This window comes from Amia ocellicauda, chromosome 20 (genome assembly GCF_036373705.1).
Source record: "Amia ocellicauda isolate fAmiCal2 chromosome 20, fAmiCal2.hap1, whole genome shotgun sequence".
Classification (NCBI taxonomy): domain Eukaryota; kingdom Metazoa; phylum Chordata; class Actinopteri; order Amiiformes; family Amiidae; genus Amia; species Amia ocellicauda.
Window position 1 is genome coordinate 2,864,423 of NC_089869.1, and position 18,401 is coordinate 2,882,823.

Genomic DNA, 18,401 nt, shown 5'->3' on the forward strand with positions numbered 1-18,401 from the left:
CCCAAAGATGGATTGCAAAAATACTTTGTAAAGGAGAGACAGTAAGAGATTGTAAATATATATATAATTAATGCCAACCTCATTAAACTTCAATATAATCATTTGTTGTATCTCATATATAGACCTCCAGACCTTTGATCATATCTGCTTAAATTGTATGATAGTTTTTTATCATTGAAACTGGCAAGAAAACTAATATTTTGTCTTGATGCTGCAATGGAAGACATGAAAACAGTGTAGTATTTTTCATGACAGTTTTCACTGATTTCTCAGTGGCCCTTACTTTAAAACAATTGTATGTATGAGTTAACGGGATAATAGATTTATTAATGCTCCAAGACCTTTCCCCTAGGATGTCTTTAATGTACTGAATCAAATTGTAGATTACATTTATGGTATCTGATTAATAGCAGGGAATGTAATTGATTGCAATGGCAACAACTTCAATAAATAACAGCAGGCCCGTTTTATTTGAAAATTTACATGAAATCACATTTGTGTTGATGTACAGTAGAAGAAGACAAAATGCAATCCCTTTTAACATACAGAATGTTCTGTTATTTAGATTGTTGATTGTTGTATGCATGCATGTATGTATATATGTATGTATGTTAGGATCCAAACAAACATTTCTGTGAACATTTTAACTTGGAAACCAATTTTTAGGAAGTGACGCTCGGTCATATCAAGATCAGGAAACAGAACAAGTGGTGAATAATACTATTAGTCTCCACGGAGCAATGGAGGGGAAGAGTCGACCCGTCATCTGGGACTTTGAATTTATTATTTTATTCTTTTAACCTCCAAAAACTGAATCGATTTAAGTCTACGAGGGTATAAATATATATCTAAACTTGAAACATGTTTCTTTTTTAGACAGACGTTCTGGTGCACAAGCGCACTTACGTTCATGCTAGAGGAGCCAGCAGTGTACAGAGTTTGGTGTCCAGTAATAGTTTAATGCCTCGTCGTCATGTCAGTGTCATCAGGTATGTAGTCTTTTCCGGGTATATTATTTATTTCGTACTAATATGCATCAGACCTGCACATTCTTAATTTTCAAATAACCAAATGCAAAATTCTCTTTGTTTCTTAAAACAAGAGAAAGAACAAATGCATCATGGTTTTGTATGGGGTGCTCGTTCAGTTTAAATGTATGTGACAAATGTATGTTCAATGTGATATATGTATATGTTCTATATTCAACAATAGTTGTCCCAGCAGTGTGGACAGAGGGAGAGAGACTTTAATGGCGCAGACTCTGCAGGCTTAAAAACAAATCCATGTATTACAGATGTAGATACAGAAAATGTATAAAACGATACTGTAGCTTGGTAGTTACTAGTTAAAATAAACTCCCAACACATAAAGACAATGTGATGCTATAAATATGCCAGTAGTGCTCATTAATATTCTGAACACTTTTTCTTCGTGCAGATTGCTATAATATAATTTATTATTTTGTGGTTGTTTATCATCATGGAATCATAACTATGTTATTGTTTATTATTGCTTTACGTTTGCATCTCTCACTTTTTATGTGTATTGTTTAGTGCAAATGCAAATTGAGTAATTTAGCAGACGATGCTAATTGGAGACCTGCATGTCCGCCAATAAACTTACCTTAGCAGCTCATATAGGCATTTATTATTATTATTATTATTATTAATAATAATAATAATAATAATATAAATAATATTAATATTTTGCGGATAATTTTTTTAATAGAATTTTGAATCTGTAAACAATAGTAATTATACAACATACGACAATTTTTAAACAGACTTTAACATATCAAACAGAAACAGTATAGGTGTTTTCCCAGCTATGTACCACCAAGAAAGTGCACTAAATCTGCTTGTTACCCTTCTCCTCAAAAGAGCACCCGGTTTTCCATCAGAGCCCTGAAGATTGATTTAATTTTGGTATTGGTATTTGGTATAGTTTCAGTATATATTCTTGACTGCACCCAAGAGATTAGAGCTACATTCAAATAGCCAGTACTGCAAAGTAAATGTATAACTTAATTCAAGTTACATAATTTTCAATAATGGGGAATAACGTGACTTTTTGTTGTCTTTTTTTGTGTGCTTGCTAATAATTCAGAGTGCTTAACGTAGTAGCATTTTCACATACGCAAATAATAAAAAATAGTCATCAGCCAATTTTTTAAAAATTAACAATTTGAAACTTGAAAAGAAAGGTCAAATAAAATGTATAATGAATTATTAATCATTAATGTGTGAATAGACACATAATTATGAACATTACAAAAAAAGTAAACATCCACATTAATTAATGTTGATAACATATTGAAAACATTATTATCACCATTATTAAAACAACCATGGCAATATACAAGAATACATACAAGTAAAACAAACAAATATATATAAAGTGTGTGTGTGTACACATTTGCAAGTATGTGTGTGTGTCCTTGTGTCCTCTTTCACTTATTTTGTAGCTTTGTACCTTTCTTTTTAGTCCTCCTGTTTCAAATCAACTTTGGTCCTCATAGGGAAACAGTTTAGTTCTTGACTTATCATACTGTAATCAAATCACTTATCACACTTATCTGTGTTTATTTTGGTTTGCTATATGCACTTAAGTTTTGTGTATTTTCTTGGTGTTAGGCTTACACCTTGGCCTAGGTCCATCAAAGACCTGGTTGTTAAGGTATCATTTTACTAACTTTTGTCTTATGAACTGATCTTTCAGATTCTGGGCAAGTCCAAATCAAAACTTTGGCCTAGCTCTTAATCACAAAGTACAAGCCTATATCCTATAACATTATAATTTACTGTCAGAAGCCACTTTCTACTATCGAAACACGATAGGGTACAAGTTTTTAATTTACATTTCGTATGTAAGTCTAAATTTCTATTTGGTCTAGCCCTCTGTCCATTTTTTTTATTAGGTCTATAACTCTGAGTCTGGGTCTTTTACAGACCCTGTTAACAGCTGGGGTGTCATGGCATGGGTGTCTTTTTTAATTTTGTAAAATTGTACTTTCAAATGCAAGTGGTTATCACTAATTTCTGTAAACCACTCAGTGTTGTGTTTCTGAACAATATGTCAGTTTATCTGAAAATGTATTAGTCTTGTGGCAACAACTATTTGAATGGCATAGAAAAATGTTTTACTTATGTAATGGGCAGAACTAGAGTTTTAAAGTAAACAATTATAACTGCACCTTTCATACACATGACTTTGCCTTGACTAATTATGTACTGTAATAATAGTTTGCACATTATCAAACCATATGTAACACATACATTTGAAGTCACAATATAAATATCAAATCATGAGTGAAAATAGAAACAAGCTTCTGGTTAAGGTTAGTTTCTAGTAATTCTCAATAATTCATCTTGATACCCTTAGGAATACCAAATATTTTTGAAACCTTTGTATTATGTTGTCTTCATTGTGTAACATAATATATCGGTCTTTGAGTTTTTCATTTTTTTGTTATGCTCACCATGCAGATAATTAGCTTGTCTTCTTGGTTCTGAAATAGCTCTGCGATAGTTTTTTACATTTAACTGTTACTTGGATAATTAATTGTGTACCAGTGTACCACTATGTATTTATGTGCACAGAGATTTAATTCACTTTTCCTTTTTCTACTTCACTCTCTCCAAGCAAGGTCTATTTAATTTAAATATATTGTGGAAATCTGGTCAATGTAAAGTGTAATATATTGTTTATTAATTTAGTAAGTAACAGACTTCTTTTCTTGTGCAAGATGTTGCTCAGTTAATGTTTCATCCTTTCTTTTCTGTTCTCTCAGCACTGATGGGCATGTATGAGGTGATGATACTTCACACAGCTGAGGCTAATGAATGGGCCAAATACCTCCAGAATGTGCTGGTTTCATCCCGGAAGTTTTCCAACAAGTCAGTTGTTTTGAATCAAGTTGAACTTCACACTCCCTTTGGAGAACAGGAGATGGCTGTCTTTCACAATTGCAGATGCATCGTGCTTTTGCTCTCAGTAGAATTCTTAGAGATGCTGTACAACGCTGAGCTTCTGGAGACTTTCAAGAAACTTCTGTATCCTCCAAGTAAAATGGTGCTCCTTTTTTGTGGTGTGATGGAGACAGAACAGCTGGAAGAGTGTTTTCAAGACTGTCACAAGTGGAAAAAACTCCATCCAGATGATGAACCAGGAACATATGTTTCCAATGTACTGCAGGCCATCTCTGAAGGTAGGAGGATATTTTGGTGAATTTTAATATCTTGTATGAGAATGGTGTCCTCATCCAGTCTGAGAAATGACAAATCATTACAGGGACGTCAGTTAATTTGCTTTATTGTGCTAAATCTATTTATATGAAGTACATTTTACATTCATTTAAGTCTTAAAAAGTCTGGGAATGCTGATTCTTATGTGGGCTGGATCAGGCCCTGCATAAAAGTACGAGCAATGTAGAGGTATCAGAGTGTTGTAGTAAAGAGATAATGTGAGTTTATTTTAAAACATCTCAAAGTAGTGCCAAATAGGCCTAGAAACTGTTTGTGAATTTTGCAAATGAGGGCAAGAAAGAGTTGCTGCGAGTTTGTTTGTTATTATTATAATTGTTGTTGTTGTTGTTGTTACTTTTCAACAAGATAAAAAAAGATTGACAAGATTTAAGAATCCGAATGTGCTTATGTTCTTATAAAAAGTGCATATAAAGTTACATTTACAATACATATTTGAATTTGAACTCATACATAACCAAATTTATGTCCTTGAGGACCCCTGTTTTATACTAACATGGACCTTTGCTTCATTAGCTTTGAATTCCTTTTGATATAATCCTTTATGAATATAACTTTAGTATTCTCTTTTGGACAAATTAAATGAGTTCCATACACACACGCACGCATACATGCACGTAAGCACACACACACACACATTGGGGAGGTGGTATTAAAGTGGGGGAGACTAACAGCTGAACAAACTGGTGAGGAAGGCCAAGTTCGGTCATCGGTGTGGATCTGCACAGTATAGAGGCAGTGGCAGAGAGGAGAATGAGGGTTAAGATCAGCTCTATATTAGGGAACCCCTCTCATCCTCTCTACTGTGAGCTGGGGCAGCTGAGGAGTAATTTCAGCTATCGGCTCACCCTACCCAGGTGCAAGACGGAGTGATATAGGTGCTCCTTTGTGCCTGCAGCGATAATCAGGCCAGTAATTGTGACATCTTTTCCAGCAGGCGGTGAATCCCCCAGCCCGCCATACATCCCATCACACATTCTCCATGTTACTCTTTATATTTTATATTTGCCGTAACTGTATAGATCATTTTTGGTACATTGTATATTTATTAGTCACGTATTTATACATTTTTAGTGCTATTTACTGCTGTTTATTTTATGTCTGCATTTCCATTACACTACAATTGGAAACAAGTGGTCTTGGTGATATATATATCAGAACCAACCCATATATATATATATATATATATATATATATATATATATATATATATTTGTTAGGGTAAACAGACCCAGACATGTAAATATGTTACCGATTCATCTGTGAGTGGGCTGTTACCAGAATCATGCATTTTAAGAGCACCCTGATATCATAGATCTATTGCTCCCCTAGCACACTTCCTCGCTGCTGTTTCCTCTTTAAGTCTACCTACTGCAGTCAGAGAGAGATCCTGAAGCTATTTCTGAGAAATAATATTTTTTCAATCACAATCTAATTAGTTTATATGACACTTTTAAGAAAATAAACACATTGTTGTATTAGGCCTGTCTAATTTTTGAAGTTGGTTAACGACCTGTATTTTCACATAACTTAAATTACTGTAGTTTTAAGTAGACATTATTCAAGTATTTAAGGGTGCTTTCACACTGGCAGTTTAGTTCGGAACGGGGCACGGTTCGCATGAAAAATCGCTAACGTGACCGCTGTCATGCGCACTGGTGTACCGAACCCAAGACTACCTGGAGGAGTTGCTCTGAGTTCGGTTGCTCGTGAAAGCAACACGGACTCGGGTGCGCACTTGTTCAGGAAGAATAACCTGCGCACGCGTGACACTGAAGATATCATTGTTTCCTCAACACACGAGAAGAACCATGTGTGTGTAGGAGATGACACTTTAACTTGGATTCGTTCGTGAGTAAGCATGCATTGTAAACAACATTTTATGCTGAAAATAAAGCACCAAAATAACAAACAAATAAAAACTATGCTCAGTCGCGTTGTGTTCTCCATTCGTTCTCCGCGCGCGTTTGTGAACGCAAACGCACCAGGGTTCGATAGAATCAAGTCGAGTGTGAAACCAGACCAACGCTGCGGGGGGCGCCGGGAACAATCGCTCCCAGGCTCGGACCGCAGCAAACGAGCCCAGTATGAAAGCCCCCTAAAACATTTACAATGCCCTAGCATTTGTCCTTTTACCTGATTTGAATGTTGTGCTAATTTAAACTAGTATCTTTATCTTAGTTGCCTTGAGGTTTTAGGATACAATTTTTTAAAAAATATCTGTGTAGCAGTAGATATCACATTTATTCGATATCTGAAAGGCTGACCAATTATATATTCTCACATGAAAATAATAGGAATATTCCGGTTTCAGTACAATAAATGTGAACAGTTGTTGTGTTCATACATTAAATACCGATAAAATACCTTTTTAAATATCTTCTGTCATGTGGAACTGACTGGATATATTATCTGCATAGATTGTTTAATGGATGTATGCTATTAAGTGTAATCCTGGAAACACCAGTATCAACTGCTTTTGGAAGACCATTGCACATAAATGAGTCAGACATTTATTTCCACTTTGTAACAGGAAACTTAAAAGTGTGAAATGGTTTTGGTATCTGAGGAAAAACCTATGACCAATTTCCTAATTGATTTATAATTAACTTTAATTCTACTAAATGGGTGTATTTGTATTAAAATAAAATACATAACAAGATTTTACCATTTTACCAACTACAAACTTGTGGAGTATAGCCTTGTACATTTCCACATGTATTCAGTATGAGGAACATTGTAGGAGCCTAAATACATTACTAGGCATTACATTTCCAACAACCTTCACTATCTGACACCCAGCAATCCAAGGCCAACATTAATTTGAAACACTAACAATCAGACAAACACACAGAGCAAACAATCCAAATCAAAATACATGATCAAAGCCAAAGTCCATAAACCAAGGTCAGGCTCTGCTCCCTGGCTCAGGTCCCAGATGGCCTTTCTTTCTTTCTTTCTTTCTTTCTTTCTTTCTTTCTTTCTTTCTTTCTTTCTTTCTTTCTTTCTTTCTTTCTTTCTTTCTTTCTTTCTTTCTTTCTTTCTTTCTTTCTTTCTTTCTTTCTTTCTTTCTTTCTTTCTTTCTTTCTCTCCTACCAACTCATACTCCTCCAAGAATAAGAAGTCTGCACTTAATAACCATTTATTGCTATTGTCCACTGCACAAAATAGTGCCACCTTAATGAATGAATGATGTGTTTATGTTACATGCTAAAAAGAGTAGCCTGTAAAAAATTTACGTTTTCACCAGAAAGTATTTTTTTGTAATGTGTTTCTTGATGCTGAATCTTAAGCTGTGGCAATTATGTAATTAAATGTATCTCTCTATCTTACTATTGTTATCCATATGTGTACTGATTTCTGATCCTGTTTCCATAGAAAATCGTTTAGAATGTTTTATTTTATTCATTCTTTAAATTTAGCAGCTGTAAAATGTAAATCTACTTATTATGCAAAATTAAGTTTATTTTTAATTAGATACATTTTCCGCTTTGATTATCAAAATATGATGTTGTTTGAAAACTGATTCTTGAAGTGCAATTTTATGTAACCAAATTCTTTAATTGCAGAATGTGGATACATGATAAATGTCATGTAAAGCCTTTGAAAGACCTTTATGAAGTGATGAATAAGGTTCTAGATTTGACTGCAACCAACTTACTTACTTTTGATTATTTTAGTAATCGTACTGTTTATGTACGTAATTTATTATTATGATTATGATTATTTTACTTCCAGATAATTACAGCAATTAAGAGATCAATTGGAACAAAAACCACCGAGGCAGAGGGTACTTTAGGACAGGTTTGGAAACCACTACATTAGACTTTAAAGAAATAAATTAAATAAGGGCACATAACACAACATAACAAACAAATATCAAATATCTAGGTAGCAAACAGTAGAAATAAATACTACTTAAGAATTATGTATTTGTTGTTCAGGTTTGAGAATGTAGCCTCTTAATGCTGCACATTTTGTATGTGGTTTGTACAAATAAAAAAGTGCTCAACTAAAAATGTAAAACTAATAGGAAAGATTTTAACTGGGAAATTGCAGCAATCATATTGTTATGAAAATATATCATATTACCTATTAGAATGCATTACTATATATATGGAATTAAGGTCATTGATCTCAACCTTTATATTACTTATTTGTAAAATGGATGTTTATCCTACTTTACATTTTAAATTATCAGATGAAATAAGTACTGGTTGCCGATTCAATTGCTGATGATCAAGAAAAACATTCAGGAGCAGAAAAATCTTTTGAAAATCTTCTGATGGCCAGTCACAAGACTCGGAGCAGACTAATGAAAATAAAATGTATCTGTGAACTAACAGTTTACAGACACACACAAAACACACACACACACACACACACACACACACACACACACACTAAAACCATTAAACCATTAAAATAATGAATCTATAGAATCAAAGCTATATGCTGGAATACTGACTAGTCCATTTCATTATGTTTTGTGTATGTACTTTTTTCAGCATTATTGTATACTTATAATACAGCATTACTAGCAGGATAAGTAAAATAATGTATTAATTTAACTAAACCTTTAACTAAAATACATAAATGCAAGAACTCTGGAAATAAATCTGCATAATCTCACACATTTATGACATGGGTAGATCTATTTTAGATAAAGATTAATTTTAAAGCTTCTTCTTTAGTAAAGGATCAGTCTTCTACAAAAGGAGATTTAAAAGTTATGAAACATAAAATCAGTCATTTTGATTTGCATGTGTCAAAGTCTGAATTAAGAAACTACCTTGCAGGCAGTTTGACCTTGGATCACTCTGAGTTACCAAGCTGTGATAATTTCGAACATGCAGACAGTTATGTTTCAGACAGAAAATGTTGAACCAATAAACTTAACTAACTTCCTCTCACTGTGAAATGTTTGTAATTGCTTAAGGGAGCTGCCCATGTTTGCCAAGTTCACCTATTCCTCTAGTGCTTTGTGTTTTTCAGAGCAGGATTAGATTGAGTCCCTTCATTGTTTTCTGTTTTAGTATCTGAGATTCAAAGGAGTTAAGTATGGATTTGTTTAACATTTACAGTTCAGCAACCAAAACAGGATATGTACTCATTGCTGTAAAATGAAATACAGACTACCACTTATCACATACAGACAGCACAGGTGTGCAGTATTTATTTGGTCATATATGAGGTTACAGCTACTGAAGCTGTAATTCCAACACAAACTCTATCCCGGTGTTCTGTTTCATTAAAGTAACCTGCCTTAGGTCCACCTTGCTTCTGGATTGTTCTTAAAATAGTACAACTACTTCAAGTTATGGATATACTACCACTATCATCACAGGATTGTTCAGGGAGCATAGCCATCAGCACATACCCACACATTTACTCAAGGAAATGAAACTGAATTTCTTTCTTAACATATCTTGCATACACAGGCAATTACTTTCACTTTACTGCAAATTGAACTATTGAGAATAGTTGACAAGATCAAAAAAGTTGAATGTGTTTCCATTTATACTGTATATAAGAATGCATGTCACAAGCTTATTGGCCAAGCAACTTAAAACAAAAAAATATTTTTAAATATATAATTAAGTTTCCATAAACATTACAAAAAAATTATGAAGCACAAAGCTTGGTAGAGTTTGGTATGCAGAACATTTTAATGTTTCCTACAATTTGCAAAGGTTATGTCAAGTTATGATTTAATTAATTAATATAGCTTATAATAGCTGTGTACTATGCTTATTTTTTATTTTGGGTTTATTTTAGTCTTTTAAAGGTGTTTTATGGCAATCTGTACATATTACAGTGACCGGATATGATGTTTCATGATGTCATGAGTTTCAAAATTCTCACATGTTTAGGATGGCCTTTGTTCAATCATGACTGCACTGCTGCATACTTTATGTATGTATGTATGTATGTATGTATGTAAGTATGTATTTAGTGGTATGTATATTTATGTATGCATTTAATTCTAAAAATTTATGTTTTCTTTCCAGCTGTGACACCTGGGACATGTTTTTGCTTTATTTTCACACTTAAATTTAAATGTCAGCCGAAGGCCAGTGTCTGTACCAGGGTCTGACATATTTTTTAAATTCTGGTTGCCCAGCAGGGCAGGTGACTTTATGTTTTACTTCCTTTGCCAAAAATGTACCTGCCTGGTTATTCATGGTTATAAGAAGTGGTGTCATGGTGGAAAAGAAGGTACTGTAACAGTACCAATCGGAATCGTAGACCGGGGGTCGGGGAGCTGACAGATTTCCGACCCGGGGTGGGCAGATGTAAACTTGAAGAGGAATGACAAGTGAAAGATATAGTTATCAAAAATGGTCAAATGTCAGTTTCCAAGGTAAACATGGTAATACAGGGAAGAACCCTGCCCGGAATAATTTGGAACCTGCATTGGGCAATCCCTTATGTCGAACCATGCAGTACACAGACTGTACTAGGGTTACCTTATCTGAACTTTCAAAAAAGAGGACACTTGGAGAGAGGGGGGGGGGGCAGAGTGGAGGGAGCTTAAGTTGTAAACAACAAAGTGTTATGACCTTCAGAAAGTTTTTAAATTGCAAGGAAATGCAATGTATTCATGTCTATACAAAAAGTTATGAGTGTAACATTTGATCCCCAGGCCCTTATGAAACATTATATACAGTGCAAATAAATACAATTTATAAAATTAAAAATACCACTTATTTGTTCAATACAATGGTTGTATAGCAAAAAAGTGCAAAATTGTCAACTTTATTTATATATTTTTTAACAACATTTGTGCTAAAACATAACAATCAATAACACAGCTGATTTTGCATGAAAATGCCAGAAAGGGTGGTTTAAATAAACAATATTGAGACACATCACGTAATCCATGGCTGTCATGTGACAACTTGATCAACTTAAACTGTGTACAGCTGTGGCTCATGCCTTGCGTCTAGTTGTTTGGTCACACTTTGCATAAGGTATCATGTTTCCTCATGAATTAATATATGAATACCACAGGATAGCCTGCATCAAGGAGTGTAATATCTCCATTATGTTGAATTTAAGCAATGAACCATAATAGATTCAGTCCTGTTGTTCATACGGACTTCTTCAGGTTGTATCATTTTGGAAATTAGGCTGTGTTTAGCGAAAGTGATTTTATGAATTGTGCGTACTCTAATCTAATCTCAAAGGGTACACAAAAAAAACTCCATACTTATTTTTACTTCTGTATGTGTAAAAAGTGCTGTGTGGGTTTTTCCCCTGGGCTGCCTTCACACAAACCATAACTAACATCTTTTACTGTTGAGAAGCTGGCTTGTGGTTTCACAGTGCTTTCATTTTGTAGAATTTTACAGTTATAGATAGAATATAAAATAGATTGCATATTATTTAAACTACATAGTATTGATTATTATTATTATTATTTTATTTCTTGTCAGACACCCTTAATAATACAAATATGGCACATTAGAGTTATAAGTTTAACAATAACATGTAAAGTGCTTTAAAAAACAGTTTTGACATTTTAATCAATGTGAGAAGATATATATTAATAAGTTGCATTAATTAAGTACACATTTTATTGAGTAATGTGTGTTAAGTTTATTATAAAAATATATGTACATACACACACGCACCCAACATGCCCTGTGATGAAACAAGTCTCAGAATTTCCTAAGCACATTTACGTAAGTGATCATGTGATCATGTCACATGTTCCTTAATTGTTTTAAAACAGCTGGCATGATACATTATACAGGAAAATTACAAATGTATCATGCTTTTGGAAGACACTAAGTATTGCAACAGGATCCTTTGCAGAAACAATGTCCATTGGGGACTTTACAATGTAACTAGCTGACAGGTGTACATTATATACTATGACCAATCCAAATGTGAAAATATACACATATATTACTATAGAGGATCCACAGCTTTGTTCAAAGTATTTGTACAAAAGTAAACCATACTTATTTTTTGGTGACTGGGTTATAGCAGTTGGAGGTCATTGGAGGTTGCCTAACCCTTGAAAATCCACTGTCTGTACTCAACAGTGCAAGGTCAAGAGTTATGGTAATGCTTCAGTGTGACTGTGTAATGTAAAGTTAATTGACTCTTGCTGCTGTGTATGTAGCCAATAAAATGTATGAAATAAATATAATATGGTAAATAAGGCATGGTTATGGTAATCTAAGGGTCACACACTCAATCATGGGTGACAGAATAGCTTTCAATTACAGAAGAGGGGGCAGTGACATGTAAATGCATTGTTTTGTGGAATGCAAAACATGCAGTATTAGGGATCTGACAAATTGTAGTTTAAATTGACCTTACAAACGCTTACACGTTTTCTAAGACAACTGCCTCAAAAAGGGAACAATCAAGGCAAAATGAGAATAAGTGGCAACCCTACCGAGATCAAATGCTAGAATAGTGGGAAAAGACTCATAGTGTGATGAATTACATTAACACATATCTGTACAGATGGAAATGTGAAAGTGTTACACTAAGCCCATGGATGTATTACATCTATTATTCAGGCTTCATGTGGTTTAATATTCCAATGGCATGTGTTAGGCCTTTTGCTGGCCCTGAGAGTATGAGTAACAGCATTCTTGCAATACCTGAACACAATGTCAGAAGCAAATACAACCAAAGATCCTGGCTGTGTTGAGAGGGTAGTGCTAATGTCCAATTTGCTGGATGTGTGCGAGTAATAACAAGTACACAATACATAACTTCAACATTTCCCCTAGACATCACAGTAGCCACTTTGCATGATTTTAACACAATTAATAGCAACAAAGTGGGATATCAGGAAGAGGAATAGACACATAAAAAAATAAAAAAGGTGATTGTCTCTAGAAAAAAAATAACCCACAACAAAACAAAAACAGCATTCAAAGGGCAGACGAGACATGGTCAGACAACAAAGAATGGCAGCATGGAAGGCATACACAAATAGAGGGTGTTGTTTCCTATGGCTCGGTGGATAGCACAGATGGTGTTTCACAGACTAGTACACTAAGAGAAGCCTGAAGCTCGAGCAGAGAATCTTTTGCTCCTCTTCAGTTTTCTATTCTTGGAGCAGTGGTGGACTTTGGCTAGGAAGGAAGTGAGACAGAAGAGGAACTCTAAATATTGGTTTTATAAAATACTTGAACCTGAGGACTCTTTGAATTCTGATGAAACATTGATTGGTGAAACACTGATATTTTTCTTTTATGGTCAAGTGCCTGCTGGTGTATGAATTCTTGGTTGTCTATTTGACATGATCTAAAGAGGATGAGTGATAAGAGTTCTGGCACAATAGATGCATCAGAAGGGCACACTGAATGGAGAGGTATGTACTTCTGTACTTTGTCCTCATTAGAGAAGCTGGGATCCCATTAAACTGAACATCTAAAATGAACATGTTCACACTGACTGAAAAATATATAAATAAAATCTTGAGTTGACTTTTGCTAATGTACACACTTTTTTAACAAAATATAAATGTATATTAAATATGATGATGTGTGAATGTGTAAATTAACGAGATTTACAATATGAATGTCAATTACAAATACAACCTTATGAATTGATACAATACTTTTGACAAAGGGTCTGTTTACTTCTATGGTATATCAGGTCAATCTAACTGATGTGGAGTGTGTGGAAAGTTGATCAATGTAATTTATGACGTGTTCAGTTAACATTTTGTTAAACATTTAAAATAGTGCTGAGTGAGCTGGTGACCAGCTGCATATTTGCATGTTAATATTTTACTAGGTCCGTGTAAGTCATTTAGCGATGTCAACACTAAAATGTTTTAGCAAGATAGTTGCTTGGAAACCTGAAACTTTGCCACTCTGATACATTTATATGATTGTTCAAGTCATATTACTCCACCCTAAGTAGTACACATTGGACTTTCTAAATAGAAAATATTTTGATTTGACATAATACATTAGAAATCACTGTTTTACTTTGGTCTGTTTGGGTCATATTCACTATTCTTAACTCCTGATTTATCCTGATTTAGAGTTAGATTGTATCAGACTGAATTCACAATTTGTGGTTTCAGTATTCACATTTATATATAAATGAAGTAATGATTTCTTAACCTGTAATGCAGAAAAGTGCATCTCATTTAAAGAAAATACACAGAAACTCAGATATCAATCAAAGAGCAGGTCATGTTATTGGGAATAAATTTGATGTCAAATGTCTTTGGTGCAGTGTATTGTCAGTTAAATAACTAGCCTGGGGGAAAAACAAAGAATATTAAAAACAGAAAGAAAAAAAAACATAATTTCAACCAATCAATACATTTACATGATACAGGTATTCATCATTTGAATTTGGTTTTAGTAGTTTGTTTCATAATAGATATTTTATTGTGTGCATTTTTTCACGTCATGTAATATTTTGAGATTGTGTTGTGTGTGAGCTTTAATTCACTTTGATATGTTGATGCAGACTTGACTTTTTTGTAGTTTATTGCTTGTCAAAATGTTCAGTGCAACAGTTTTTTTCCAATCAAACTGCTTTTAATTCCTAATTATTTCCAAACCCATAAAATGAAAAAACATCATCTGACCAAAAGCAGCTGCACTTCTTTGAACCGCATGTTTTACAGTGTATCACACAGACTCTCATTTAGTGTTTTTATTGGAATATGCCATTTACATGGCTCAGAATTCCTTTAGTATTCCGAATAGTAGAGGAATATTCCACACTCAATATTCAGAATATTCAGGGCCGGAATATTCCATTTCAGACTCTGAATACGGTGGAAAATATATTATTAATATACGCTAGTGGAATATTAGTGCTATGTAAACTCAGTGTATTGGACTGGAGAGGAAATCTGAGGCAGTGTTTACTTTCTTAAATAAAAAAGTATCAAAAATATTCACACCCTTCATTTGAAACAATGTAATTCAAAGATTACAGATTAATGAATTTAAGACGTTAAAGACAGTGTGTGCAAAGTTCAGTTAAGTCAAATAGAAACTTTACACTTTGCTGTTCAACATGCTCTGAAGTTATATAATTTAGGAAACAAAATGAATAGTTCAATGAACAATATTGGATAAATTGCACTTATTTGTTCAAAATGTTCTCTAAATATGATAAAAAATTAAGCTTTGATTAGAGACAAGAAGGGCTTGTCCTCAAGGAACATACTTGAAATTATAATTATATGTATAATTATATTATATATATTTGTGTATTTTATATGTGCAAAGCCCAATGGAGCTGCATAATACCACTACCATAAAATATAGTTCAGGGCTTTCATTTTTGTCCTGCTCACACCACTAAATGACGGATTCATTTGTATCCTCCCACATAATATAAGGAACTTGATGGTGAGCATACTTCCTTTTTTTGTGGTTTTATTTTTAAAGCAGCTGTTTTAACTAGCAACTTAATTTACACAAGATTCTGTAATATGGGTATGTGATGATTGCTTTTAAAATTTGGGTTGTCAGGGTTGTTTATTATTAGAACGTGTTCTTATTTATTACATAGACATACAAACATTTTGCAGAGCAATGAGCCTTCCACTCATTTTGCTTTAAACCATTTTGGTTTAAAACCATTAGCCACATCAGACTACACTACACACCTGACATTTAAGCTTTTGGTTTGAAAGCACTTTACCAGCACAAAGCTGACCAGAGGTTTCTCAAGAATCAGAAATAACTGGATTGGACACAGTAGTGTTTTTTAAAATGTTTCCTCATGGAAAATAGTGAATGGAAAATAAATACAGCAAAACTTTTCAGCTTCCAGAAAACTGGACACTGCAATAAATATTTAGTTGAATAACATGTGATTGTTGTATTAGATACTATTTTTTTTTTTTTTTGTTAGCTGTGATGATGATAATGATTACAATAATTATGTAATGAATATATAAATACAGTGTCTTTGCATACTATGTTTTGGGGTACAAGGCTGATGATACTTAAATAAGGCTAGTATTCATTGAGGCAATGGCAGCAAACTATTTTTGGTAGAGGGTTATGGCTTTAGGACAACTGAATTTGGAATTGACAATAAAAATACAGTTCTGAAAAGGTCATGTGGTAAATAGGATATGATCTAGAAGATGTGAGTGGAAGTTATGAGGAAGTTTATTCAAAATATAAAATCCCGGGTTGCATTACCCATTAGACTGCAACAACCAGTTTATGCTGGTGTGTTAATGAGTGACAAAGATTAATTTAAACAGGCCAACTTGTCCAATTCTGACAGAGAATGCATCTGCTCAGAAAAAGGAAGTGGAAATGAAGTGTGCATGTTCTGGTTAATCTCTTTTCATTTAACAAGATTTTGCATACCTTCACACTTGGCGAATATTTTTGTTTTTAAATTTGGACAGATTTTTTTTTATTCTCATTTCGTGCTTATTAGATTAATCATTCTGGGCCCTGCAAGAAGGACTGACTGCATGTATTTATATGAAGTATAGTCTTTACTGGCAATGGTGACATTTCTTTCATTGATCAAAAATAAAATGTAGGGTCTTTTTTTTTTTTTTTAAACTGCTTTGTTAATAGTAAAATATTCTTACAATAATCTCAATTTTAAGGTAAATCGTAGGAAATAGGATATCATGCTGGCAAAACAAAAATAAATACAACTAAAGAAATAATTAGCATTTAAACAAAATAAATGGGCTGAAGAAAAGATGTTTGAGCTCCTTTGCTCATGGGCAAGGGAAAGGGTAGACTGAAATTTGATGATCTTGAAACAGGAGGTTAAGGTTGTGAGCTTAGATGCTTTTATGTGTTAATTTTATTTGTATTGCTTATTTAAATACATTTTTAGTTTTTGGTTTCATTTGACTTTAGTAATACTAAATTCCTTTCTGTTCTCTTCTGAGACTCAGGTTGTGACAGTGTGACTGACAGCGAAGCAGAGTTGGAGGTGATTCATGCCAGCAGCCAAGTGGTAGTCGAGGTCCCAGCGGAAGATCCACAGCCAACTCCTGAGGACTGTGTTGTTGAAAAGCAGGAGCCTTGTAACACACCTGCTATATCCTCTTATGAGAACTGCATTACCATTCAGCCAGACCGAATACGATGTGGGGTAAGCATCAGATTAGTACAACAACAATGTTTTAAAGGTTACTGTGAAATAACAGAACTAAGTAAAACAAAAAAACAATGGACACACTGTGAGATATTTTAAGTTAGACAAAACCTAATGTGTACACTTCTGTGTTTTTCATGTGTTTATTTTGTGAACTAAGAACTTTCAGGATATACATAACTAAGATTCACAATTTAATTTCACTTCTGTTTTGAGTTGTTTTAAAAATCATTTTTTAAAGCTCCACTTTTAGATCTATAAAACAAAAACATTTAAAGTTGTTATGGTCAATATGCATCCAGTAGTCATAGCTGAGGAGTTGCTGTCAGAGAGCATTTTTCTCCCATGATACATAGGAAAATAGTATGTAGAGATATGTTTGAAGTTTTATTTTCAAGTTATTGCATACAAAACAATTGTTCCTGCTTGGTTGGTTTGGTTGTAACAGTTGCTTGTTGTTTCATAACTCTTGGGAAGCATGTTGTTTTGAAAGACACTTGTGCCTTCACAGCATATCATTTTTTTGTAGTTTTTTTTTTCACAAACCTAGCACTCTCTGTGTAAAAAGCATCAGCTCAGTCTTCATTCCTGAATGCACTTGGGATTAACTTCTATTTGTCTGTAGTGACCTCATTTTACTAATGCTTGGTGCTTAATGCAGTTTGTCTCTTCATATAAAAGTGATTAACTTGTTTTCACAATATACTGTACATGTGCAGTTGCCTATTTTTATAGTTACATTAACATTTAAAATGCTTATTTAAAATTAATTCTGGTTGAATGGCAAACACGGAATTATATCTACCAAAATACACAATACACAATAGATTACCTTAAAAACAGAAAATATGAATTGTCTATGCACACACAACAATTTTAAACTTGTTTGGTAAAGAATTGGATAATTTGGTTTAATTGTATGTATTGTATATAATCCCCCTTATCTGTCAGAATGACGGGGTGCTATTTAAAATATATTAATGATTAGAATCACTCCAGTCAACAGCCCGAAGACAAAGTACAGTTCTACATTTCCTGCACAGATATAGC

The 18,401-nt window shown here is 33.7% G+C and overlaps 1 protein-coding gene across 2 annotated transcripts in view; it reads left to right on the forward strand.

Annotated features, from left to right (window-relative positions):
- The first annotated feature begins 737 nt into the window (after window positions 1–737).
- pik3ap1 (phosphoinositide-3-kinase adaptor protein 1) overlaps window positions 738–18,401 on the forward strand; it is a 40,877-nt gene continuing 23,213 nt past the window's right edge. The window contains exons 1-3 of one of the 2 annotated variants that reach the window (XM_066693088.1): window positions 738–989; window positions 3,791–4,207; window positions 17,143–17,348. In XM_066693088.1, the coding sequence (XP_066549185.1) occupies window positions 974–989; window positions 3,791–4,207; window positions 17,143–17,348 (639 nt within the window). In that variant the 5' untranslated portion in view covers window positions 738–973. The remainder of the gene's footprint in view (window positions 990–3,790; window positions 4,208–17,142; window positions 17,349–18,401) is intronic. The other variant, XM_066693089.1, reaches the window with a different exon arrangement.